We start from the raw sequence: 24151 nt of genomic DNA on the forward strand, positions 1-24151 counted from the left end.
ATTCTGATTCCAAGTCCTCTCCAGAGTCCTCTTCTTGTTGCTGGGTTCCAAAGGCTCCAGCATCAGGTACCATGGAAACAAATCTGGACCGCTTAAAGAAATGTTCTGCAGCTTCACATACCTCCTCAACTGGATAGGGTTCAGAAACATCCCTGAGTGGTTTCTTGGCATGCAAGGTCAACTCCAAAATTCCTTTCAAACGTTGTGGAATTCCCAACCAAAAATAAGTGGCATATATTTGGACAGTCATCCTTCCAGTTTGAACCAATATACCACCTCTTTCTTGAAAACGTCTGACATACTTCAACCATTGGGATAGGTTGTCAATGGGATGAGCAGCCTGTCTCAAAGCCAAAGCCTGAATGTCACTAGGTTGGTATCGGTTTCGAGCACGGTCAGCATCATACAAGCGAAGAATCTCTTTCTTCAACTTCTTCCAAGATCCTAGCTGGTATGCGGTGAGGGACTGTATGGTTCTTCGGACTTTTGTAGAACAATACTCCAGTATTCCTTCACATCGTTCTCTCTCATCATTAATTCCATACTTCACTAGCAATCTCTCAAAATGCTTAATGAAATCTTCGACCTTGGCATATGATCCTCGAAACTGTGCTGGGGCTTCACGAGAGTAGAGCGGTGGAAGGGCAACAGCATAGACACCATCAAACATTCTATTGGAAGGGTGACTTGAGGGTACATGACTATGTACTGGACCATGAGGGTCTTGGTGGTGAGTAGGAATGGAATAAGGATGAATATTTACAGCCGGAGGCTGTGGGTTCGAAAAATTTGCCGTCATACCAGACGATGGCTGAGGATGAGGCTGATGCATAGTGGATGATGAGGACTGATGAGGTAAAGGAGATGTTAGTTGGGGAGCAGATGTACCTGTTATAGTTGGATGATCGTCGTCAGAGTCCAGCTCTGACCTTGGATGACGTATTTCGGTGAAGGATAACGGTGTCGATGATGATTGAGGTTGGTGTTCAGGTTGATTAACCATCCAGTGGCTAATGAGTAGGCTACTCCAGGCAACCTAAAGAAAGGTGAGACAACAATGAAGAAGTATAATCACAAAAACCCTCCCTCGCGGTGGGCTCCAATGATGACGAGCGATATATGTAACCCCGATGAAGAAGGATACAATGACCGGATGTGAAGGTGCGAGGTCTGGAGGTGTAGGTGTGACTATACCCAACAGTGAATGATGATAAGAGAGGACAGATGATGATCAGCGCTGGTCTGATCAATGAGCAAGCCTAAAGAAACCTAAAGAAAAACTAATCAGCAACACAGACGGCAACGACGAACTCACCAGTCAAAGTGTAGGCAGCTGTTCTACTCTTGAGAACACTCCTGACAGCGATGAGGGTGCAATTCTTCTTGGTTATACTGAACCAAGGTGGCCAAGACTGAGAGATGAGAAGTAGGGAGGAGAATGAACTATATTTTGTGGGGAACACCCCTGTTTATATACTACTGGAAGCCTTTGTTTGTACTTATTACTATAAACCGGAACTATGGTCCATGCCAAACAACCAAACGGATACGTGAAAAACCTCCCAAACTTAGTAAGTATGTATAAAAGGAGGCTATGCGGATAGTAACGATACTGTTAAGGAAGTATGGGTCCATGAGTATGGGTCCAAAATATGAGCGCATAAGAGGAAGAAATCAAAAAGGGAATTCAATGGGGTAATCAAATCAGGCCTGACACTGGGTAGGTCCCCCTTGCCACTTGTACACCATTTAATTCTAATGAGTCTACCTCATAGTCATCTGAGGAGAAACAGTATGTGTCTTCAAACACTGAACTCAATAAAGGCTCTTGGCAATTTTCGAGTAACCAAAGGCGTGTGTTACGAAACTCATGGGAAACTTGCTTTTTGTACCACCGGATAATGTCGAACCGTCTGGTTTTCAATAATTTAGCATCAAGTCCATATCGGGTATCATAACACCAGTCCCAAATTGAGTATTTTTCGGGTCCCGCCTTAGTGACATAGAACCGAGAGGAAGGATCAAGGGATTCCGCATATGGAGTGTCCCCCGGATATGGCCCACCCATTGCCAATGCCTTTTCGATAGCATCAGCGATGGCATTCTCCATTTGGCCCATATTGCCATATCGGTCCAGGTCCAATGGTATGTCAAACATTATTGACCTTTCTCGAGCATACCATTCACCAATCCTAAATTCAGGATCCTCAAGTTTACTGACTTCAAGGTAGAGCCATTGAGGAGTTTCACAGTGAGGGAAAGTAAGTCCATCATACCTACTATCCTCAATACAGTAGAGTTCATCCGAAATTTGATACACAGTGAAGCGGCCCAAAAATTCGGTTTCGTGGTCCCCAGGCACATCACCCGGGTATGGTGCAATTAGATCTAGCCAATAGCGGGCACGTGTCGCAAGTGGGTCTCCAAACATATTTGGTGCGTCATCAGTTTCAAACCCATAATAGTCATTGTTTAATTCATTGTGCAGATATTCCGGACAATACTCTCGCCGAGTTTCTGGGGGAACATATTCGTAGTCCACACAGCTGTACGCACGGCGTCCTATTACAAGGGATGATGCCGTTGACTCGGGATCACTTTCGGATAGTATAGTTTGAAGGCTCGGCATTGATGAATGCGTGCCACTTTCCGAAAATGTACAGTTTTCCCATTCGGAGTCGCTGGGTTCGCTAATAATGTCCCATGCCATCATTCCTACACCAAGCTCAGTGATTTCAGCTGTGGTGTCAGCAAGTTCACGCAAACCTTCATCAAACTCAATATTATTGCTTGTTACATGGAATCCGGGAGGACGGTTATTATTTCCGTTAGACACTGTACGGTTGTCGGTGCAATTTCGGCTCATATGTCCGATTTTTCCGCAACGGAAACATTTTCCTGCGGCCCGGTACTCGTCTTTTTCCTTATCCGTAAGCTCTCGCTTTCGGAATTCTCGGGTCTGACGGCCTTTCTGACCCTGCTGACCTTGTCCGCTTTTTCGGATTTCATATTTGGCCTGTCCTGAGCCACGATCCTGCTGGGAATTAGGATTTTTCGGTCCCTGATTATTGGATCTGTGGATCTGGTTGGCTTTTGAGGAGGAAGGTTGGTTACTGGAAGAGGATTTATGTTCCTTCTTCTTATTATTACTTCCAGGCTCAGGACCAGTATCCACATTTTCGATAATTTCAATCAATTCAGCGGCGCGTGCAACATCCTCATAAGATGAGATTTCCGGATTCAATTTCTCACGCCATAATCCCTTTTGAATTTTCCGAGTGAGTCCGGACCAGAGCTTGTGCACTTTTTCCCGCTCATCAATGAGTCCAACCATATTGAATAGGTCATTCAGTTCAGCGAGATAATCACGAACTGGTTTGTCATTTTGGAATGACCTTTTCAATTTTCGGCGCTGATCTAACCGGTAGGTAAGAGGGAAACAGTAATTGTATAATTCCGTAAAGAACTTTTGGATGCGCCAATCGAATGGGGCATTAGCTACCACACTCAAATAGAATTGATATGCCTTGCCAGTCAGATATTTCGAGATTCTGAATACCCGACGATTGTGTGGTACTTGTCCATCACAAAGGTAGGCCATGGCTTCAGTGACAAATTTAATTATTGCCCTGACATCTGGCGATCCATCATATGGTTCTGGTGGGACTGGTTTCAAGAGCATCTTCTTTTTGGAATGCCTTTTCCTCTTGTGATGGCACCTTCCAGAGTCATAGGATGAACTAGACTCCGAGTCTGAACTATCCGGGTCTGAAGGACCATTAGGATCACTGTCAGAGGTATCCGAGTCACTGTCAGAACTACTACACCACGGTTCGTGCGGGATATCAAAAGGATGTCCGCGAGCTGATGTTACGAGCTCCTGCCTTGAAGTCTTGACGGACATACTGGGGATGTCGGAATGATTGCTCGGAATAAGTCAGAAAAAGATCCCCTGCCCAGACATCCTCACGATATCCCACGAGGAATGTCCCAGCGACATCCTTCATTCATCCATTTACTACTACTTGTGGCACCTTTAACTGTGATCCCGGTATTTTTCTTTCCTTATGCTGGCCTCACACTCATATGTTCCCAATGTGTCTGTGATTGTCTTTAGATACCCTTTCGAGATAGCATTTCTGTCTAGACTAGGTTGAATGACCAAATGATTTATCCTACTTGGCTATGGTATCAACATAAAACATACATGCTGACTGTGACCAACCTCTTCAATAGACATGAAAAGCACCTCATAGAAACACTATCATGTGAAGCTGAATCGACTCTATTCATCCTGAATATTAGACATCAAGTTGTAAAATATAGTGGTCCGTGGATCATAAATAATGAACGATGATAACGAGCGCAGTCCGAGGCTGCGCCGTGACTGACTATGTACTGGGGTTGAAGGAATATGGTATGTGTACGTAGCTGAGAAAGGTTAGAGGTATTTATGAGTAACGATAGGTGGCAGTTGTGCAAGATATGGTATTGGGCGAGCATGGATCTAATCAACAGCAGCGGTGGTAGTGGGAAGGGCTGCAAAAGCTTCTTTCATCACGCTGGAAAATTGAGAGCGGTCGCACTCGAGGTATCATGCCATAGCCCTGATAAAACACAAATGAGTTGACGAGATGGAACGAGAGTCTGTGACCACGCACTGAGAGATACGGAGAGGATCTTTTCTTCACGAATCTTTTTCAACCTCTCGTCAATGTCGTTCCAAAATGTTGCTGGAGCCTTTCCGTCGTCGGTATCAGCTCCTCCATCAATAAATTCGCGATGCTAGTACGGCAAAGGGATTAACAGTGAAGTGCGGCAATACTGGCTGCAAGTTAGTAGATATGTCCATCAGTGCTTCAACCAGAACACTGAGTGCAGCTGCATTCTGGTTGGTGGCCATATCGAATTGACCACTCAAGGTCAGCCACCTGCTGTTGTGGTTGGTCTTCTTCGACTAGCGGCAGACCAATGGTGGTTGTGAGAGGACTTTGAAGAAAATTGTCGTCGTCGTCTGAGGGCGACATCAGCAGCGGAATTCGAAGAGGAAATTAGTAGATGGAGGGAAGGATAAAATCAGAAGAGGAAATACCTGCGCCCATGCTTTGTAACCATTCTTAAGTATTTTCGCTTGTTCTACTTTTCAAGCCCCGACTTCATGAATAGTCCGACTCGGACAAGAAAAGTCAGAGCCAGCTCTGTCACTGAGATGCTGAGTGCGTTACCAAAGGCTCGAGGGATATGTTGGAAGGACAGTGGGGAAGAACATCAATAGAAGGCTGAGATTCTAGTAGAAGGATATGGTAATGAGGGGGTTCTGTCGAGATAACGACCTCAATGGGAGATTTAAAAAATGTCAAAAGGACATCCCAACGGCAGAGGAGGAATATGTACGCCGACGCGTCCATTTGAGGTTGTTAGGATGTCAGGCTGATGTACATCAAAAACATTAACATAATGTCGCGCGCTGACCATCGCACCTATATCCCGAGAAATTGGTGGTGTAGATGACGACAAACTCGAGGATGAGCTTGGTGGGTCATATTTTGCCTTGTGATGTTTCCGACCCTTGCGGCCAATTTTCCTTTTAGGCTTAGGATTCAATAATTTAGCCAGGTGGTTTGTCGGAGCAATCAATTCACTCGGCCTCAACATTCTATCAGGCTCCGAGAAATTTTTCGAGGGTCCAGTCGTTTTCCCTGCAACAATAGAATTTATGTGACTCTCCACAAGGTCAGAGAGAGCTTCCGAAGCTGCATGATGCTCAGTACGGTGTTTTTCCTTGGCATGAGCCTTGGATTTTTTACGATGAACCTTTTCTCGGGCAATTCTAACCTCGAATTTTTTCTTAGGGGGAACAGGAAGTTGTTCTTCACCCGAAGAGGAGTCTGGGCTGTTTCTACCTCCTTTGAACACTGGTCTTGCACCATGAGCTCTTTTGGATTTTTTTGTTTGGGCATAATGCTCCAATTCTGCTTGCTGTTGTTGCCTACTCAATTCTTGTCTGGGCAACTGAGAAGCACCCCAGTTACGAGGGTCAACTGCCTTTCCCTTATTTCGGGTTTCAGGCTCAGATTCATTTTCGGACTCACTTGATTCATGAGTCTCAGGATCGGGATCGGAGCCCATATGATCCTGTTCGGAACTGCTGTTATCATCAAACATGTCCATACGAGCCTTGAATCGGGCTCGGTCGCTGTCCGACATATTCGCCTCGGCTTTTCGGACAGTCATAACCTGCTCTTCTGTAAGAGCATATCGGTTCTGGGGTTTGCGTGCATGGAACAGGGATGAAAGACTAGAATCATCCATAGATTTACTTCTACGACGGGTAGGTACAGTGTTCCAGGAGCGGGAATCATCATTCACGCGCTCGTCGTCTGGCACATCGCTAAGACGTTGTCCGTTATCATTATTACTACCCGTACCCACGTCTCGTTCGACATAGGCCGCCTCATGCTCAACATGCAATGAGGGAACACCACGGTTGTCATTGCTGACAGCGTCACCGGGTGTGCGTGCACCGGGAGGAGGCACACGACTGACGGACGGGATATTGACAAAGGACTCACCATTATTGTCGAGCTGTTCAGTGCTCGGGGTAGTATTAGCAGTTGCAGCCGTTTGGACGGTGCCGCTGCTTCGAAGATTGTAACGTGCAGACATAGGTTCGAGAGTCAAGAAACAGAGAGAAATTTTCGTGTGCCGGAGGTGGGTGCTTCGGGTTGATCAGACCAGAGAGGATCCAAGCCGCCGACGACGAGAGAGAGAGAGCGAGAGAGAGAGAGAAAGCTGAGAGTGGTGTTTAAGAGTTCAAAATATGTGGGGGCAGCGTCGTGAAACGGTGACCACACACGAGAGAGCCGTTCGAGAACTGGGATAACCACTAAGATTCAGGAAAGACTACTCTACGACAGAGAGCGACAAGGAGTTATATACGAAAAGGAGGGATAAACAAAGATAAACTAAATGGTGAGTAATCTAAAGCTGTAGGCAAACAAAGCGCAAACAAATGAGACAGTCTATTTCGCTACACGGTTTTAAGCAGGCACGTACCAGTGTCGCTACCCCGCCAAATGGGGCCTTAAAATCGCCACGTGAAGGTGTTGGTCGCGGTTTGGAAAAAACTATGTATCCATCCAGAGAAGGACAATGTTCTGACGCATAAAGGTGCGTTTCTTGAAGCAAAACAACGTCGTTCCTCTCCAACATCTGCCTGGTTATGTCATCGTCCAGTATCGCATCAAACGACCCATTAACGTTCCAGCTAAGGATATAAGAGGAAGGGGGAAGTTCATCATTCTGTACTGGTACGTCCAATGGCATAGATACATCAATATTAGGGAAACAATCTTTTACAGTGGCATGTACGCCTCCAGCGTCCTGCGTCACGTAAGCAGACGCATTCCAGAGGTCCGCAAATAGGCTAGCCTGCTGGAGCGTAGCGAACTCCAGTCGTAGGTATCCGTTATGACTAAGTTTGCCGGTGTAGAGAGGGTGAGGAAGCATTGTCCCGGCATCCGACTGTACAACCTCCATCCATTCCAGCAAACTCTCATTGAACCTTCGATTGCGATGTACTTGGGTAAACTGGCCCAGAATCACTGCAGCTTGTGATTCCTCACAACGCATAGGTGGCATAGGCATCTTCGCCGACTTCAAATGCGCAGTGGGCGACGGAGTTAGTGGATGAGAAGTACTCGCTGAAGATGAGGCATGTATGTCAGGTTGCTGAAGCCTGTACAGAAGAGGCGTGGTCTGTAGCGGCTCGCTTGGTAGTGGAAGACCCATCCTTTGTAATAAGGTAAGGGGTGGCGGTTCATCCGGAGGAGCCGGACATGAGGACACTGTAACGCTGTTGAGACCAGTGCCACTTGTGGGCGAAGCACATCGTGACAACTGTGGGTCTGTTATACGCTCAAAGGAGCTATTATTGTCGTCGGGAAGTGGACCCTCTGACGCGCCCATACTATCGTTGTATTTGTATTCATGTGATCCGACGCCCTCCGCTGTCGGTGTCGAGCGAGGTAGGGAACGATCATTTTCGTGGTGAGTGTCCGCAGACATAGGAGAAGCAGACGAGTGCTGCGTTGCAGAAGTCGCTGTAGTCGGGTTGGCGGAACACTCACGAGGTGCAGTGGTAGCCATGTTAGGGTTAGCAGATGCAGTCAGCACTGCCGTCAGGGCGTTGTTAAAATTCAGCCAGAGGTGCTGATGAGTGTCGTGCATAAGCCGTTGTTGATTGAGCACGACATGAGACATGAGCTGTAAGACGTCGGTGGAGTTCGAGGGGGGAGAGGATGGCGTCGGCGACTGTTGTGGAGCAGATGATGAGGCGGGAGGTGGTGTTGTACGTGGCTCGGGGAGAGAGGAGGATCTCTGTAAAGCATGCAGCTGTTGCTGAAGATCATCTGTCATCCGTCGCAGGTCATCGGCTCTGTCGTCGACGTGACCGCGCATGTGTAACAGTTTCTCATCAGTGTCTCAGTCGGCTTTATTCTTCATATTCTTATGCTACGTAGCTCTCGGAATCGCGACGCGCAGGGATTTCTTAAAAGCCATCATTACCTGCGCGTTCACACACGGCATTCACGTAGGTATACCCTGTCTTCACCCTTCTCGAAAGCCAACCCACCATACCAAAAAGTGTTCACCATCGTACAAGTCCCTAACGGGATGACCAAGGAACCCCTCGGACAAACAGTAGATTCCGGGTCCAGGTACCTGCAAGCTGTCGTCGTTGGATTCTTCCCGAAGACGCTTACGTTTGATTTGTTCCTTCAGTACAGCTCTGCTCTCGGCGAATTCATCACTCCGTCTAACTCCAACTCGACGTTCAAGCGTTGGCCAGTCTACCGGGTCATGCAAGAATTGCAAGATAACAAGCTCTTGATCGAACGGGCGAAATGGATCAGGTAGGGCACGAGGGTTGCGATAAGTAGCAGAGAAAGAAAACGAATTTTTGACGTACATATCAGTCAGTTTCGGCCTTTGGAGAGATTCAACACAATCCTGCAGATTCAGAATACGAGCTCATTTTTCGGCCACCTTTCCGATGTTTTTAACGGTAGAAAAAGAAGAGAGAATCGATACTTGTCGGTCATCAAGTGCTGTGAGCATCTCTCAATACTCCTTCGATGACGAAGTAATATGTATGCTAATTCATTCTCAAACAAAGCAGTATACGAACCAGAACTGGACCTGTTCGCACTACTCATCAGGACGTATACTGTCATTCAACACACACCGAACTCTTTCGCCCAAATCCAACATTTCCTTTCCTACGAGTCGAGACATGATACCCAAATCACCGAAAACTCGTTTGAAATCTCAAACGACTCTGTCTGTTCACCTACATACCGAACACCGTCGCCTTTCAGCCAGCTCTCCACCGATTCGAGAAGGTAGAAGCTAGACAACAGCGACAAGTACATCGCGTAGAAGGAATGGAAATTGGATGAGGGTGTCACGACGAGCGTTTTCGAGTGAAGTGCCAGTGGAGGCACGTCAGCGTCAGCGACTTTGCTGCTAGTCAGGATGGCGCGGTCAACGGCAGATCTGTCGCACAGAAGTTGGATCTCTTCTCGCTCGATGACTTGTCGACTTTGGTGCATCAGTCTGCAATGCACCCGTTTCAAAAACGAGGGGTAGTACAATATCAGGGTAAGGCGATGGTTACACGGTTAGCCAAGCATCACTTGCACTTGGGGCAGGCCCTGCTTGGGTCATACTCCGCTGCTCTTGTAGGAGTCGAGTGAGGAAAGCGAACGAGATGAAGCTACTATGATACAATTGTCTATAGAAGGAATCACGAAATCACTGTAGTAATACAAACATGCAGTTGCTAGATACGAATACATATGGACGAAGTTGTGAGGTTCAACGAATGCCGACTAGCGTGCCCTATGGTTTGTAATCCTTGTCATGATCATCCTTCATCGGCGAATCCTCTTCATCTTCCGGATTTGGATCGTCAGAGTACCCACCGACAGCACTCTTGGCAGCTCTATCCAACCTCCTCCGCTGGGCCGGAGGAGGGTCCTCCGACTCCAATTCGCTCGACCTCTTCCGTACTCGTGTTTCTTGCTCGCTTTGGTTCGAGGGAGTCACATCATGCACGACCCGTTGGTCCAACATGCTATCCTTTAGGCTAGCAGCTTGACGGAAACGGGAAAGCATCCAGGCATGACTGGTCAGGCGTTCTGCGTATTGGCTATGTTGCCAGGCGTAGTTGGCGTGTTTTTGATTTCTGTATTTTTGTTCGTCTATCGACCCTTCCGAATACAAGCCTTCCCACAGCGCTAGGGCTTCGGTCTCTGCTTGTGTTGGTTTGGCGTATCGGATTCGAAGGACTGCCTCTAAATCGACGATGAGGTTACGCAGCTCGCCCTGGGGAAGTGGGGTTTCGTTTCGCATGTAGCTGCTTTGGAAATGTACCTTTTTCTGTCCTCCTCCGACGGGAACCTCCCCCGTTCTGGGAATTGTCTCGTCGAAACGCGTCTGCAACAGGTGCATCAAGTCGCGTTTGTGCAACGGATGTGGAGTGAACTTCAACACAACCCAAACCAGAACATGGTAGAATGATTCAAGGTCATCGGCGAGCTCGTGTACAGGCGCGCTAGGATTGGCCAACAGACTGGCTGACATGAACTGCCATGTGCCCTGCAGCAGTGAAAGTTAGACTCGGAGACAAGTGAGTCAAAGCATGCGTGCGTACCGTTCGTTCGTTCTGCCGAGGCGTGCCTTTCTTATCGAGAGATTTGCTGAGATCCCAGTCGATGAGCACCCCCTTCCCATTATCCAAGATCAGTATATTTCCGACGCTGACATCGCGATGCATGATTCGAGCGTCTTCATAGGCCCCCTTATGAGCTGAAAACCTCTGTGAGAACACACAAAGTGAAGATGAATGGTAGACAACTGACCTTGTATTGCATCCATAATTGCACTCACTATCTCTCCCGTAGTGTTGAAGTGCGTCAGGTCCCGACCAATCTCTTCAAAGACGAGACGAGCGTGACAGTGTCCCCTCATCTGCCTGAAATGTTGAGTCTGCGTGGGTTGAGTCGAATTGTCCTGGTGTCGCACGTCCCCATAAGTGACGAGTGTAAGGATGTTGGGCACACCACGTTCTCTCAAGAGCCGGTAGACCTCCCCCTCCTTCATCACATCCTTTGCATCAACTCGCCAAGTGTCCTTCATGAACACAATTCTCTCCCTCTTTATATCATATAACTTGTAGCAGCGAGTGCAGCGTCCGGTAAAAGAGCTTCCGAAATTGAACAATGGCTTCGAACCAATGTAGTACGTGATGACTCCCGTCTCGTCGTCAACGATCTTGAACTTGTACAATAGTTCGTCGGATTGGGTCCCCAATGCCTTCCGTGCTTCCTTCACGAGCGGATCAATACCTAGAAGTTGCTCAACAGAGGTATCGACTCCACGAGTTGATGGCGATGCGAAGTTGTATCTGTGAAAAAACATCGCTAGCCAGTGCTCTTTGACAAAGTTGAATTTCTTGGTGGCAATCGCGCCTGCTCGATCCCATCGGATAAGACGAGCTGAATCTTTCACGAACAAGACGGAGAAGCAATGGGTCCTATGTTGGCGAGCAAGTTGGGCGGCGGCGTACGCTGTAATCTGTCCACGGGTATCCTTCCCCTGGCCACTGTTCCGCTCGAAGCCTTTCCCAGTGTCATCGAAGGCATCATCTGACATGGTCCATTTGCCTTCGATCATGACCTCCACTTTGTCTATGTCCACCGCACTATCCTGGCCTGTGGCACGCCCACCCTTCAGATATGCCGAAATGTCTGGTTTGATCTCCACTTCCTGTCTACCCCAAATCACAGTCGTAGGATGTTTACTGGTATTGATGATTTCTAGAGAGGGACAATATTCCGAGAGAGCCTTGCTCTGTTGGTCGTTTAACATTCAACGTATCAGTAACAGATTGTTCCAGAGCATGGACGTACGAGGAATGGATATGATTCCTTTTCTCTTTCACACTTCGCGGCATCCTCGAAATTTTCTTGAGCAGTGTCATTGTGGTTGAAGGGCTTGGTAGGATCAGCTGGCAAGAACAGATCCAAAAATCGTTCCGGATCCATTGAGATGAACTTTCCTTGATTCTCTGACTCGGCCTGACGGTACCTTGCGTCCCGTTGATAGTGCATAGAAGTACACTGATTATGAGAGGAGGCAGAGTACTTCAAGGGCGTTTCGTGTAACTTGTCAGATTTCGTTCCCTGGCCAGCAGCCTGAGGGGGAGTTACAGGCCGTTCGCTGTTCTGTGCTGGAAATTCGACGTCCTGGCCGCCCTCTTTAGTTACTTGATTCGAGTCTGGTAGATTTTCGAGTATTTCATTGGAAGGAACAGGAGCCATGGTGAGTACGGAGAGTGGATGGAGGGGAAGATAGAATTGCGATATAAGCTCAAGTTGTGTGACGATGATCTGTGACACAAACACGTGATCGTTCACCAGTCCTACAATCATCATGATCAATTCACTTCGCAAGCCTTGTTCTCAGTCTCCTCCTCCACGTATGCTAGTTCACAGAATCACGATGCATTCGTAGTTTTACAAAGCCATCAAAACATGACCTGAACCGCTCAAGGTTACCTGGGAGTCCAAACAAAGCCGTCAACGTAAGTATTCCTTACAGTAATGGATATATAATGTTAACGGAGCCCGCGTAAGTGCTTGGCAGAGTAGTGTGCACTTTCGCTCGCACTAGAGTCTAAGGGAGAACCCAAAGACTTGACAGGGAGCCGAATAAACCGTATATGAAGAGCTTTAAAGGAGTTTTCTACGCGATAATACTGGCCGGATCGTAGTCTAGTGCACTGCACCTTCCTGGTTGGGTTTAGGTTCTAGCCTTTCGATTTTGACTGCTCAGTCTCCTACGGTTTTCACATAGTTCTGGTCACGTGCTCATCGAAGTACTTCTAATCTTCCATAGAGCTTTCGTCGTGGTGCTTGCTGAATAAAAGACCACCGATCTTCTCACGAATTCGACATATAAAATACGCAGCTAGCGGTCGCTGCCAAATCTTCTCAGGAACCAGAATGGGCTTATTATCGCGAGTGAGCGGTTATTATGGATCGGTAATCGTGATCATTCTTGGGATGATCCTGGCAGTGCGCTCAGCGAGGCTTAGGCGAAAACTTCCGCCTGGTCCAAGAGCTCTTCCTCTCATAGGTATGTTGTCTGTTCCAGCATAAGGATACGTCCTACTAAGAGCCTTGAACAGGAAATCTATTGGATCTCCCACGCAACCACGAATGGTTGACGTACGTTGAGTGGGGGAGAAAATTCAGTCAGGTCTTACCTCAGTTGTCAGGTTCGCGAACTCAATGCCATCACAACAGATTCCGATATCGTTCACTTCGAATTCGCCGGTACCACGACCATAATCTTGAACTCCTATGAGGCCATTAACGACCTTTTGGAAAAGCGGTCAAACATATATTCAAGCAGGCCGAAATGGACGATGTTGAATGAGGTGTAAGGATCCTCTCCCGCATCTTATGTACGAACATTGTTTCTAATCCAAATATTCAGGATTGGGTAAGCGACCTGGGATGTTCGTGGTCGAAGCTGAACATTGTCCCGAAGATGGGGTTGGATACTTATCACAATGCCCTATGGGAAGTCGTGGAATACCCGCCGAAAACTCGTTCATCAAGGTAATTCCCAACCTCCACTGTCTTGTCAATCGCTCATCTTCTTTCAAGAATTCAACCCCAAGCAATCAGAACGATATGAACCGCAAACAGTCAAGGCAGTCAGGAATCTACTGGTTGACCTTCTTCGTGAACCCGACAACTTTTACCATCTTCTTCGACAGTTTGTCTTTCCATGGTCCCATAATCTTTTCTGCAGATCATTAACCTCGAAATCAGCATGGCCGGTTCTTTAATTCTCTCTATAACCTATGGCATCACCATTAAACCGGCCGAAATCGGTGACCCCGCGATAGACACAGCTGATCGAGCACTTGAGGGTTTCGTGGCTGCTGCTATCCCGGGGTCATTCCTAGTCGTAAGTATTCTCCGAACTTGGTTACTCCTGCAGTTCCTAAATATCAGTTAGGACTACCTTCCGACTCTCAAATACCTACCTTCATGGTTTCCTGGGGCATCTTTCAAACTCAAAGGAAGAGAATGGGGGAAGGATGCCGATAAGATGTTGAACGAGCCGTTTGATATTGTCAAGGAGCAGATTGTGCGTTTGATGCCACTCGCTTCCCGTTACATTTGTCTTAATATCGAACAGGTTAACGGATCAATCAAGCCCTGTTTTGTCTCTTACTGTTTAGAGAGGAAGAATACCGATGATGCGGATGAAACAGTTGTACGGGAATCTGCTGGTGCTATGTATCTTGGTCTGTTGGTCGCATCCGATTACTTGAACGTCTGACCGACTGGCTAAACGCGTATATTTTCTTCCTAGCTGGCACCGACACGACCGTCTGTGCCCTTCATATATTCATCCTCGCCATGGTGTGCTACCCCGAAGCCCAGAGATTAGCTCAAGAAGAACTGGACAGGGTTGTCGGCCCAGACAGGCTACCGGATTTGAAGGATCGCGATGACTTGCCATACATTACAGCTATTCTGAGATCATGCGGTTCGTTCAAGTTTTCTATCGATTGGTCTCTTCATGCTCTAAGTTCTCCATTTCGGTTCCAGCTGGCAACCAGTCAATCCACTTGGTACGTTTCTTGACCTGGGTTGTCTCGGTTCCAGTTTTAACCCAAGGATCTGTTGATTATTTAGCTTTAGCCCACCTTGTTACGGAAGAAGGCAAATACAGAGGGTATCGAATCCCGAAAAACTCGGTAGTTATCGGGAATATTTGGTAGGTTTCCTTTACTTTTCATATAGGATACTTATCCAAAGCCTTGTTGTTGATTCTGATAAAGGGCTGTATTCCGAGATGCATAAATATACGGACGGGACACGGACAAGTTCATTCCAGGTCGATTCCTTACTCCAGACGGTCAGATTAATCCTGATATCCCAGAGCCCATGATGTTTTGGGGAACTGGGAGGAGGTATGTTAATATCATATTGTCTTCCTCTATTTTCATTATCTACTATCGCTAACCTATTCCTTTACTACTGTTTTACTATACGCAGAATATGTCCTGGCCGTCATCTTGCAATGATAAGTATGTACGCAGCCATAGCAGGCATGCTACATTCCTTCAACATTAGGAAAGCCAAGGACGAATTTGGAAATGAGATTGTGCCGAATCAAGAGTTTATGTCGTCCTTACAGAAGTACGTTTACCTCCCCTGTTGATACGGAATGACCAAACTTACACCTTCAATCTGGCAGTCGGCCTGTACCGTTTCCGTGCGACATCAAGCCACGGTCTGATCACCACGAGAAACTAATAAGAACCGCTGCGGTTTTGATGAACGATGTTGACATTTGGGCAGTTATTTAATGTTTGCACTCGTTCGTGTTTTGTCCAAGTTGGTGCTGCGGTAATACTGTTCTGTACCGATGCATCTCTAAATACTACATTTACATAATCGAGAGTTATGCCAGGATTCGGGGAGGGTCAATTGTGTGACGATGATTGTGCGCACTCTTCGCTGTCGGCAATCTTCAGAACAATTCTAACTTAGATGATCAGTGTCTCCTCAGTCGGCTTTGTTCTTCATACTCTTATGCTACGTAGCTCTCAGAATCGCGATGCGCAAGGATTTCTCAAAAACCCATCATTACCTGCGAGTCCACACACGGCATTCAACGTAGGTAAGTACCTGTCTTCACCGTTCTCGAAAGCCAGTCCACCCTACCAAAAAGCCTTCACCATCGTACAACCATCGATGATCAAGGAACCCCTCGGACTCCGAGAACAGGTGCCAAGCTGTCGAAGTCTTCCCGAAGACGCTTACGTTTGATTTGTTCCTTCAGTCCTTCAGTCCAGCTCCGTCTTAGCCAGTCCGACCCCATCGTTCGCCATCACGTGGTGATTAGTAAGACTGCCGCCCTGCGCTTTCTCGGTTAGCGGTCAGGTTTTGGTTAGGTTTAGTGGTTAGGGGGGTTTGGTTTTGATAGTTAGGTTAGTTAGCGGTTAGGTTTAATGGTTAGGTTAGTTAGCGGTTAGGGGTAGGGGTTAGGTATTCAAAGCTATATGAGGGGGTCTGGGGGCTTTGCCCCCAGTATGATGTACCAAGGATGTACTCTATATAGTCCAATGTTGATATATGATTTTAGATGGGTATAATGGTGAAGTTGGTAAATCGTTGCCACAGCTAAAATTTTTCTGACGTCGATGGTTCAATTCCCGCTTTTGCCAACCTCAACTTAGAGAACTTCGAAGCTGGCACTGCAGTCTTAGTAATCACCTTCCTTTTTCGAACATCACATGACGGCGAACGATGGGGTCGTACTACGACAGTTCTCCAGCTCTGCTCTCTCGACGAATTCATCACTCCCTCTAACTCCAACTCGACGTTCAAGCGTTGGCCAGTCTTCCGGACATGCAAGAATTACAAGGTTTTCAAGCTCTTGATCCAACGGGCGAAATAGATCAGGTTGGGCACGAGGGTTGCGATAAGTAGCAGAGAAAGAAGAGGAATTTTTGACGTACGTACCAGTCAGTTTCGACCTTTGAAGAGATTCAACAGACAGTCCTGCAGATTCAGAATACGAGCTCATTTTTCGGCCACCTTTCCGATGTTTTTAACGGTAGAAAAAGAAGAGAATCGATACTTGTCGGTCATCAAGTGCTGTGAGCATCTCTCAATACTCCTTCGATGACGAAGTAATATGTATGCTAATTCATTCTCAAACAAAGCAGTATACGAACCAGAACTGGACCTGCTCGCACTACTCATCAAGACGTATACTGTCATTCAACACACCGAACTCTTTCGCCCAAATCCAACCTTTCCTTTCCTGCAAGTCGAGACATGATACCCAAATCACTGAAAACTCGTTTGAAAATCCAAACAACTCTGGTACCGAACTCCGTCGCCTTCCAGCCAGCGTTCCACCGGTTCGAGAAGGTAGAAGTTAGACAATAGCGACAAGTACATCGGGAGGATCGCTTAGAAGGAAGGAAAATTGGATGAGGGTGTCACGACGAGCGTTTTCGAGTGAAGTGCCAGTGGAGGGAGAACCAGCCACGTCAGCGTCAGCGACTTTACTGCTAGTCAGGATGGCGAGGTCAACAGTAGATCTGTCGCATAGAAGTTGGATCCCTCCTCGCTCGATGACTTGTCGACTTTGGTGTATCAATCTGCAATACAACCTTTTCATAACATAGAAACCGAGGGGTCGTAAAGTATTAGGTTAAGGCGATGGTCACACCGTTCGCCAGGCAATTGGGGGAAGCCCTGCTTGGGTAAGAGTCGAGTGGGGAAAGCCAACGAGATGCTACTAATACTATGATACAATTGTCTATAGAAGGAATCACGAAATCACTGTAGTAATACAAACATGCAGTTGCTAGATACGAATACATATGGACGAAGTTATGATTGTAGGTTCAACGAGTACCGACTAGCGTGCCCTATGGTTTGTAATCCTTGTCATGATCATCCTTCATCGGCGAATCCTCTGTATCTTCCGGATTAGGATCGTCAGAGTACCCACCGACAACACTCTTAGCAGCTCTATCCAACCTCCTCCGCTGGGCCGGAGGAGGGTCCTCCGACTCTAATTCGCTCGACCTCTTCCGTACTCGTGTTTCTTGCTCGCTTTGGTTCGAGGGAGTCACATCATGCACGACCCGTTGGTCCAACATTCTATCCTTTAGGCTAGCAGCTTGACGGAAACGGGAAAGCATCCAGGTATGGCTGGTAAGGCGTTTTGTGTATTCTGTCCGTTGCCACGCGATATTTTTCTTGATTCGAATGGTATATTTGGATTCATCCATCAACCCTTTTCGGAAGTTGACTTCGATCGTGTTCAAGTCTTCGATATCTACTGCTTCTATTGGTTGTTTGGCGTATCGGATTCGAAGGACTGCCTCTAAATCGACGATCAAATTACGCAGCTCGCCTTGGGGAAGTTGAGATGTGCTTTCCATGTGGCAGTTCTGGAGATAGATCTCTTTGTGAGTTCCTCCGACGGTAGCCTCTCCCGTTCTGGGAATTGCCTCGTCAAACCACGTCTGTAATAGGTGCATCAACTTGCGTTTGTGCAATGGATGTGGAGTGAACTTCAACACAACCCAGACGAGGACATGGTAAAACGATTCAAGATCGTCGGCGAGCTCGTGGACAGGTGCACTAGGATTGGCCAACAACTTGGCTGACATGAATTGCCATGTGCCCTGCAACAGCGAAGGAAGTTAGACTCGGAGACAAGTGAGTCAAAAGCATACGTGCGTACCGTTCGTTCGTTCTGCCGAGGCGTGCCTTTCTTATCGAGGAGTTTGCTGAGATCCCAATCGATGAGTGCCCCCTTCCCACTATCCAAGATCAGTATATTTCCGACGCTGACATCGCGATGCATAATTCGGGCGTCTTCATAGGCCCCCTTATGAGCTGAAAACCTCTGTGAGAACACACAAAGTGAAGATGAATGGTAGACAACTGACCTTTAATGGCATCTTTAATTGCAGTCACTATCTCTCCCGTAGTGTTAAAGTGCGTCAGGTCCCGACCAATCTCGTCAAAGACGAGACGAGCGTGACAGTGTCCCCTCATCTGCCTGAAATGTTGAGTCTGCGTGGGTTGAGTCGAATTGTCCTGGTGTCGCACGTCCCCATAAGTGACGAGTGTAAGGATGTTGGGCACACCACGTTCTCTTAAGAGCCGGTAGACCTCCCCCTCCTTCGTCACATCCTTTGCATCAACTCGCCAAGTGTCCTTCATGAACACAATTTTCTCCCTCTTTATATCATAGACCTTGTAGCAGCGAGTGCAGCGTCCGGTAAAAGAGCTTCCGAAATTGAACAATGGCTTCGAACCAATGTAGTACGTGATGGCGCCCGTCTCGTCGTCAACGATCTTGAACTTGTGCAAAGCTTCATTGGACTGGGTTCCCAACGCCTCCCGTGCTTCCTTCGCGAGCGGATCTGTACTCAGAAGGCGCTCGACAGAGGTATCGAGGCCACGAGCTGATGGCGAGGCGAAGTTGTATCTGTGAAAAAACATCGCTAGCCAGTGCTCTTTGACAAAGTTGAATTTCTTGGTGGCAATCGCGCCTGCTCGATCCCATCGGATAAGACGAGCTGAACCTTTCACGAACAAGACGGAGAAACAATGGGTCCTATGTTGGCGAGCAAGTTGGGCGGCGGCGTACGCTGTAATCTGTCCACGGGTATCCTTCCCCTGGCCACTGTTCCGCTCGAAGCCTTTCCCAGTGTCATCGAAGGCATCATCTGATATGGTCCATTTGCCTTCGATCATGACCTCCACTTTGTCTATGTCCACCGCACTATCCTGGCCTGTGGCACGCCCACCCTTCAGATATGCCGAAATGTCTGGTTTGATCTCCACTTCCTGTCTACCCCAAATCACAGTCGTAGGATGTTTACTGGTATTGATGATTTCTAGAGAGGGACAATATGCCGAGAAGGCTTTGCTCTGTTGGTCGTTTAACGTCGTATCAGCAACAAATTTATATTTTGTTCCAGAGCGTTGACGTACGAGGAATGGATATGATTCCTTTTCTCTTTCACACTTCGCGGCATTCTCAAAATTTTCTTGAGCAGCGTCATTGTGGTTGAAGGGCTTGGTAGGATCAGCCGGCAAGAACAGATCCAAAAATCGTTCCGGATCCATCGAAATGAACTTTCCTTGATTCTCATCCTCAGCCTGACGGTACCTCGCGTCCCGTTGATAGTGCATAGAAGTACACTGATTATGAGAGGAGGCAGAGTACTTCAAGGGCGTTTCGTGTAACTTGTCGGATTTCGTTCCCTGGCCAGCAGCCTGAGGGGGAGTTACAGGCCGTTCGCTATTCTGGGCTGGAAATTCGACGTCCTGGCCGCCCTCTTTAGTTACTTGATTCGAGTCTGGTAGATTTTCGAGTATTTCATTGGAAGGAACAGGAGCCATGGTGAGTACGGAGAGTGGATGGAGGGGAAGATAGAATTGCGGTATAAGCTCAAGTTTTGTGACGATGACCTGTGACATAAACACGTGATCGTTCACCAGTCCTAGTCATCGATCATTCGCCAGCTCACCGTTAAGCTTGTTTCTCGCTCTAATGCTAGTTCACAGAATCGTGATGCATTAGTAGGGATTTCCCACAAAACCATCAAAACACGATCCGAAACACTCAAGACTGCCTGGGAGTCCAAACAAAGCCGTCAACGTAAGTATTCGGACAGTAATGGATAATGTTAATGAGCCTTTCTGATACGCTTAAGCGCTTGGCAGAGTAGTAGTGTGCACATTCTCTTTCGCTCACACTAGAGTCTAAGGGAGAACCCAAAGACATGACAGGGAGCCGAACAAACCGTATATGAAGAGCCTTAAAGGATAATCCTGGCCGGACTGTACTCTAGTGCGCTGCACGTTCCTGGTTGGGTTTAGGTCCTTACTTCTATCCATTTTGACTGCTCTTATCGGCTTTCACATAGTTCTGGCCACGAGCCCATCGAAGCCGTGGTGCTTGCTGAATAAACACCACCGATCTTCTCACGAATTCGACATATATATATAGCAGCTAGCGGCCACTGCCAATCCTCTCAGGAACCAGAATGGGCTTGCTATCGCGAGTGAGCGGTTATTATGGACCTATGATCGCGATTGTTCTTGGGATGATCCTGGTAGTGCGCTCAGCGAGGCTTAGGCGAAAACTTCCGCCTGGTCCAAGAGCTCTTCCTCTCATAGGTATGTTGTCTGTTCCAACATAAGGATACGTCCTACTAAGAGCCTTGAACAGGAAATCTGTTGGATCTCCCACGCAGCCACGAATGGTTGACGTACGTTGAGTGGGGGAGAAAATTCAGTCAGGTCTTACCTCGGTTGTCAGGTTCGCGAACTCAATGCCATCGCAACAGATTCCGATATCGTTCACTTCGAATTCGCCGGTACCACGACCATAATCTTGAACTCCTATGAGGCCATCAATGACCTTTTGGAGAAGCGGTCAAATATATATTCAAGCAGGCCGAAATGGACGATGTTGAATGAGGTGTAGGAATCCCATTCCGCATGTTATGTACGAACATTGTTTCTAATCCAAATATTTCAGGATTGGGTAAGCGACCTGGGATGTTTGTGGTCGAAGCTGAACATTGTCCCGAAGATGGAATTGGATACTCATCACAATGCCCTATGGGAAGTCGTGGAATACCCGCCGAAAACTCGTTCATCAAGGTAATTCCCAACCTCCACTGTCGTCAATCGCTCATCCTCTTTCAAGAATTCAACCCGAAGCAATCAGAACGATATGAACCGCAAACAGTCAAGGCAGTCAGGAATCTACTGGTTGACCTTCTTCGTGAACCCGACAACTTCTGTCATCTTTTTCGACAGTCTGTGCTTCCTTGATCATGTAACCTTTTCTGCAGATTAATTACCTCAAAAACAGCATGGCCGGTTCTATAATTCTCTCTATAACCTATGGCATCACCATTAAACCAGCGGAAATCGGTGACCCAGCGATAGACACAGCTGAACGAGCACTTGAGGGTTTCGAGGCTGCTGCTGTCCTGGGGTCATTCCTAGTCGTAAGTATTCTTCGAGCTTGGTTGCTCCTGCAGTTCCTAAATCTCAGTTAGGACTACCTTCCGATTCTCAAATACCTACCTTCATGGTTTCCTGGGGCATCTTTCAAACTCAAGGGAAGAGAATGGGGGAAGGATGCTGACAGGATGTTGAACGAGCCTTTTGATATTGTCAAGGAGCAGATTGTGTGTTTGATTCCAATCGCCTCCTGCGGCAACTGACATTGACGGATTGCTATTGAACAGGTTAACGGATCAAATAAGCCCTGTTTTGTCTCTTACTGTCTGGACAGAAAGAATGCCAAAGATGTGGATGAAACAGTTGTACGGGAGTCTGCTGGTGCTATGTATCTTGGTCTGTTGTCGCATCCGATTACTTGAACGTCTGACTGACTGGATTGAACGCGTTTCATTTCTTCTAGCTGGCACCGATACGACCGTCTGCGCCCTTCATATCTTCATCCTCGCCATGGTGTGCTACCCCGAAGCCCAGAGATTAGCTCAAGAAGAACTGGACAGGGTTGTCGACCCAGACAGGCTACCGGATTTGAAGGATCGCGATGACTTGCCATACATTACAGCTATTCTGTATGAGACCATGCGGTTCGTTCAGGTTCTAGTGATTGGTAGCTTGGTTCTAACTTCTCAATTTCGGTCCCAGCTGGCAACCAGTCGATCCACTTGGTACGTTGCTTCACCGTCTTGGTTCTGGTTTTGACCCAAGGATCTGTTAAGGTTTAGCCCACCTTGTTACGGAAGAAGACGAATACAGAGGGTATCGAATTCCGAGAAACTCGGTAGTTACCGGGAACGTTTGGTAGGTTTCCTTTACTCTTCTTTTCATATAGGATACTTTTTCAAAGCCTTGCTGTTGATAAAGGGCTGTATTCCGAGATGCAGAGATATATGGACGGGACACGGACAAGTTCATTCCAGGTCGATTCCTTACTCCAGACGGTCAGATCAATCCCGATATCCCGGAACCCACAATGTTTTGGGGAACCGGGAGGAGGTATGGTTTATATCTTCCTCGACTCATTATCCACATCGCTGACCTATTTCCTATACGCAGAATATGTCCTGGCCGTCATTTTGCAATGATAAGTATGTACGCGGCCGTAGCAGGCATGCTATATTCCTTCAACATTAGGAAAGTCAGGGACAAGTTTGGAAATGAAATTGTGCCAAGTCAAGAGTTTACGTCGTCTTTACAGAGGTATGTTTACTTCCCTTTGATACGGAATCTCCAAACTAAGATCTTCAATTTGGCAGTCGGCCTGTACCATTTCCATGCGAAATCAAGCCACGGTCTGAACACCACGAGAAACTAATAAGAACCGCTGCGGTTTTGATGAACGATGTTGACATTTAGGCAGTTATTTAATGTTTGCACTCGTTCGTGTTTTGTCCAAGTTGGCGCTGCGGTAATACTGTTCTGTACCGATGCATCTCTAAATACTACATTACATAATCCAGAGTTATGCCAGGATTCGGGCAGGGTCAATTGTGTGACGATGATTTTGCGCACTCTTCGCCGTCGGCAATCTTCAGAACAATTCTAACTTAGATGATCAGTGTCTCCTCAGTCGGCTTTGTTCTTCATACTCTTATGCTACGTAGCTCTCAGAATCGCGATGCGCAAGGATTTCTCAAAAACCCATCATTACCTGCGAGTCCACACACGGCATTCAACGTAGGTGAGTACCTGTCTTCACCGTTCTCGAAAGCCAGCCCACCCTACCAAAAAGCCTTCACCATCGTACAACCATCGGATGATCAAGGAACCCCTCGGACTCCGAGAACAGGTGCCAAGCTGTCGAAGTCTTCCCGAAGACGCTTACGTTTGATTTGTTCCTTCAGTCCTTCAGTCCAGCTCTGCTCTCTCGACGAATTCATCACTCCCTCTAACTCCAACTCGACGTTCAAGCGTTGGCCAGTCTTCCGGACATGCAAGAATTACAAGGTTTTCAAGCTCTTGATCCAACGGGCGAAATAGATCAGGTTGGGCACGAGGGTTGCGATAAGTAGCAGAGAAAGAAGAGGAATTTTTGACGTACGTACCAGTCAGTTTCGACCTTTGAAGAGATTCAACAGACAGTCCTGCAGATTCAGAGTACGAGCTCATTTTTCGGCCACCTTTCCGATGTTTTTAACAGTAGAAAAAGAAGAGAATCGATACTTGTCGGTCATCAAGTGCTATGAGCATCTCTCAATACTCCTTCGATGACGAAGTAATATGTATGCTAATTCATTCTCAAACAAAGCAGCATACGAACCAGAACTGGACCTACTCGCACTACTCATCAAGACGTATACTGTGATTCAACACACCGAACTCTTTCGCCCAAATCCAACCTTTCCTTTCCTACAAGTCGAGACATGATACCCAAATCACTGAAAACTCGTTTGAAAATCCAAACAACTCTGTCTGCTCACCTACATACCGAACTCCGTCGCCTTTCAGCCAGCGCTCCACCGGTTCGAGAAGGTAGAAGC

The 24151-nt window shown here is 47.3% G+C and overlaps 9 protein-coding genes across 11 annotated transcripts; 5 read left to right on the top strand and 4 right to left on the bottom strand.

The window, feature by feature from the left end:
- Positions 1-1699: 1699 nt before the first annotated feature.
- E1B28_005206 (uncharacterized protein) lies at positions 1700-3904 on the bottom strand (the record flags this gene model as incomplete). The annotated part of the gene is made up of 1 exon (XM_043149755.1): positions 1700-3904. The coding sequence occupies one exon, from the start codon at positions 3902-3904 to the stop codon at positions 1700-1702; it is 2205 nt and encodes a 734-aa protein (XP_043014363.1).
- A 1442-nt stretch (positions 3905-5346) lies between these two features.
- Positions 5347-8467, bottom strand: E1B28_005207 (uncharacterized protein; the record flags this gene model as incomplete). Its single annotated transcript, XM_043149756.1, has 2 exons — positions 7057-8467; positions 5347-6585 (listed from the first exon to the last, which is right to left on the bottom strand). The coding sequence occupies exons 1-2, from the start codon at positions 8458-8460 to the stop codon at positions 5347-5349; spliced, it is 2643 nt and encodes an 880-aa protein (XP_043014364.1). The 5' UTR covers positions 8461-8467.
- Positions 8468-8862: 395 nt separating this feature from the next.
- Positions 8863-9408, top strand: E1B28_005208 (uncharacterized protein; the record flags this gene model as incomplete). The annotated part of the gene is made up of 3 exons (XM_043149757.1): positions 8863-8915; positions 8979-9112; positions 9182-9408. 3 exons carry the CDS (start codon positions 8863-8865, stop codon positions 9406-9408), a joined length of 414 nt encoding a protein of 137 aa, XP_043014365.1.
- Positions 9409-9776: 368 nt separating this feature from the next.
- E1B28_005209 (uncharacterized protein) lies at positions 9777-12415 on the bottom strand. The gene is made up of 4 exons (XM_043149758.1): positions 11976-12415; positions 10926-11916; positions 10718-10872; positions 9777-10662 (listed from the first exon to the last, which is right to left on the bottom strand). The coding sequence occupies exons 1-4, from the start codon at positions 12384-12386 to the stop codon at positions 9904-9906; spliced, it is 2316 nt and encodes a 771-aa protein (XP_043014366.1). The 5' UTR covers positions 12387-12415; the 3' UTR covers positions 9777-9903.
- A 655-nt stretch (positions 12416-13070) lies between these two features.
- On the top strand, positions 13071-14789 carry E1B28_005210 (uncharacterized protein; the record flags this gene model as incomplete). The annotated part of the gene is made up of 12 exons (XM_043149759.1): positions 13071-13203; positions 13256-13321; positions 13374-13509; positions 13567-13572; positions 13621-13691; positions 13740-13851; positions 13908-14046; positions 14098-14229; positions 14281-14389; positions 14458-14634; positions 14697-14719; positions 14784-14789. 12 exons carry the CDS (start codon positions 13071-13073, stop codon positions 14787-14789), a joined length of 1110 nt encoding a protein of 369 aa, XP_043014367.1.
- A 246-nt stretch (positions 14790-15035) lies between these two features.
- On the top strand, positions 15036-15460 carry E1B28_005211 (uncharacterized protein; the record flags this gene model as incomplete). Its single annotated transcript, XM_043149760.1, has 3 exons — positions 15036-15061; positions 15147-15290; positions 15349-15460. 3 exons carry the CDS (start codon positions 15036-15038, stop codon positions 15458-15460), a joined length of 282 nt encoding a protein of 93 aa, XP_043014368.1.
- Positions 15461-17539: 2079 nt separating this feature from the next.
- E1B28_005212 (uncharacterized protein) lies at positions 17540-20078 on the bottom strand (the record flags this gene model as incomplete). The annotated part of the gene is made up of 4 exons (XM_043149761.1): positions 19626-20078; positions 18572-19562; positions 18364-18518; positions 17540-18304 (listed from the first exon to the last, which is right to left on the bottom strand). Exons 1-4 carry the CDS (start codon positions 20034-20036, stop codon positions 17540-17542), a joined length of 2322 nt encoding a protein of 773 aa, XP_043014369.1. The 5' UTR covers positions 20037-20078.
- A 93-nt stretch (positions 20079-20171) lies between these two features.
- Positions 20172-23144, top strand: E1B28_005213 (uncharacterized protein). 3 transcript variants are annotated; one of them, XM_043149762.1, is made up of 17 exons: positions 20172-20295; positions 20351-20505; positions 20564-20816; positions 20869-20934; positions 20987-21122; positions 21181-21186; positions 21235-21305; positions 21352-21463; positions 21520-21658; positions 21710-21841; positions 21902-22010; positions 22078-22258; positions 22317-22339; positions 22391-22472; positions 22536-22667; positions 22728-22871; positions 22928-23144. In XM_043149762.1, exons 3-17 carry the CDS (start codon positions 20684-20686, stop codon positions 23025-23027), a joined length of 1566 nt encoding a protein of 521 aa, XP_043014370.1. In that variant the 5' UTR covers positions 20172-20295; positions 20351-20505; positions 20564-20683; the 3' UTR covers positions 23028-23144. The 3 variants fall into 3 exon arrangements, with proteins under 3 accessions (XP_043014370.1, XP_043014371.1, XP_043014372.1); XM_043149763.1 differs by having other exon boundaries at positions 20361-20816; positions 20869-21122; XM_043149764.1 differs by lacking the exons at positions 22728-22871; positions 22928-23144 and having other exon boundaries at positions 22391-22667.
- Positions 23145-23222: 78 nt separating this feature from the next.
- On the top strand, positions 23223-23651 carry E1B28_005214 (uncharacterized protein; the record flags this gene model as incomplete). Its single annotated transcript, XM_043149765.1, has 2 exons — positions 23223-23352; positions 23404-23651. The coding sequence occupies 2 exons, from the start codon at positions 23223-23225 to the stop codon at positions 23649-23651; spliced, it is 378 nt and encodes a 125-aa protein (XP_043014373.1).
- Positions 23652-24151: the final 500 nt, after the last annotated feature.

The sequence above is a fragment of the Marasmius oreades genome, chromosome 2 (genome assembly GCF_018924745.1).
Source record: "Marasmius oreades isolate 03SP1 chromosome 2, whole genome shotgun sequence".
In the NCBI taxonomy this organism is placed as follows: Eukaryota; Fungi; Basidiomycota; class Agaricomycetes; order Agaricales; family Marasmiaceae; genus Marasmius; species Marasmius oreades.

Bases quoted from the DNA above. Each gene is read 5' to 3' on its own strand.
- E1B28_005209 (XM_043149758.1), bottom strand. From the start codon at position 12,386: ATGGCTCCTGTTCCTTCCAATGAAATACTCGAAAATCTACCAGACTCG. The intron at 11,917-11,975 runs GTACGTCCATGC...AACGACCAACAG, and splicing joins AGGAATCATATCCATTCCTC to AGCAAGGCTCTCTCGGAATA. The intron at 10,873-10,925 runs GTCAGTTGTCTA...AGAGGTTTTCAG, and splicing joins AATTATGGATGCAATACAAG to CTCATAAGGGGGCCTATGAA.
- E1B28_005213 (XM_043149762.1), top strand. From the start codon at position 20,684: ATGGGCTTGCTATCGCGAGTGAGCGGTTATTATGGACCTATGATCGCG. The intron at 20,935-20,986 runs GTCAGGTCTTAC...CCATCGCAACAG, and splicing joins TGAGTGGGGGAGAAAATTCA to ATTCCGATATCGTTCACTTC. The intron at 22,259-22,316 runs GTTCGTTCAGGT...TTTCGGTCCCAG, and splicing joins ATTCTGTATGAGACCATGCG to CTGGCAACCAGTCGATCCAC.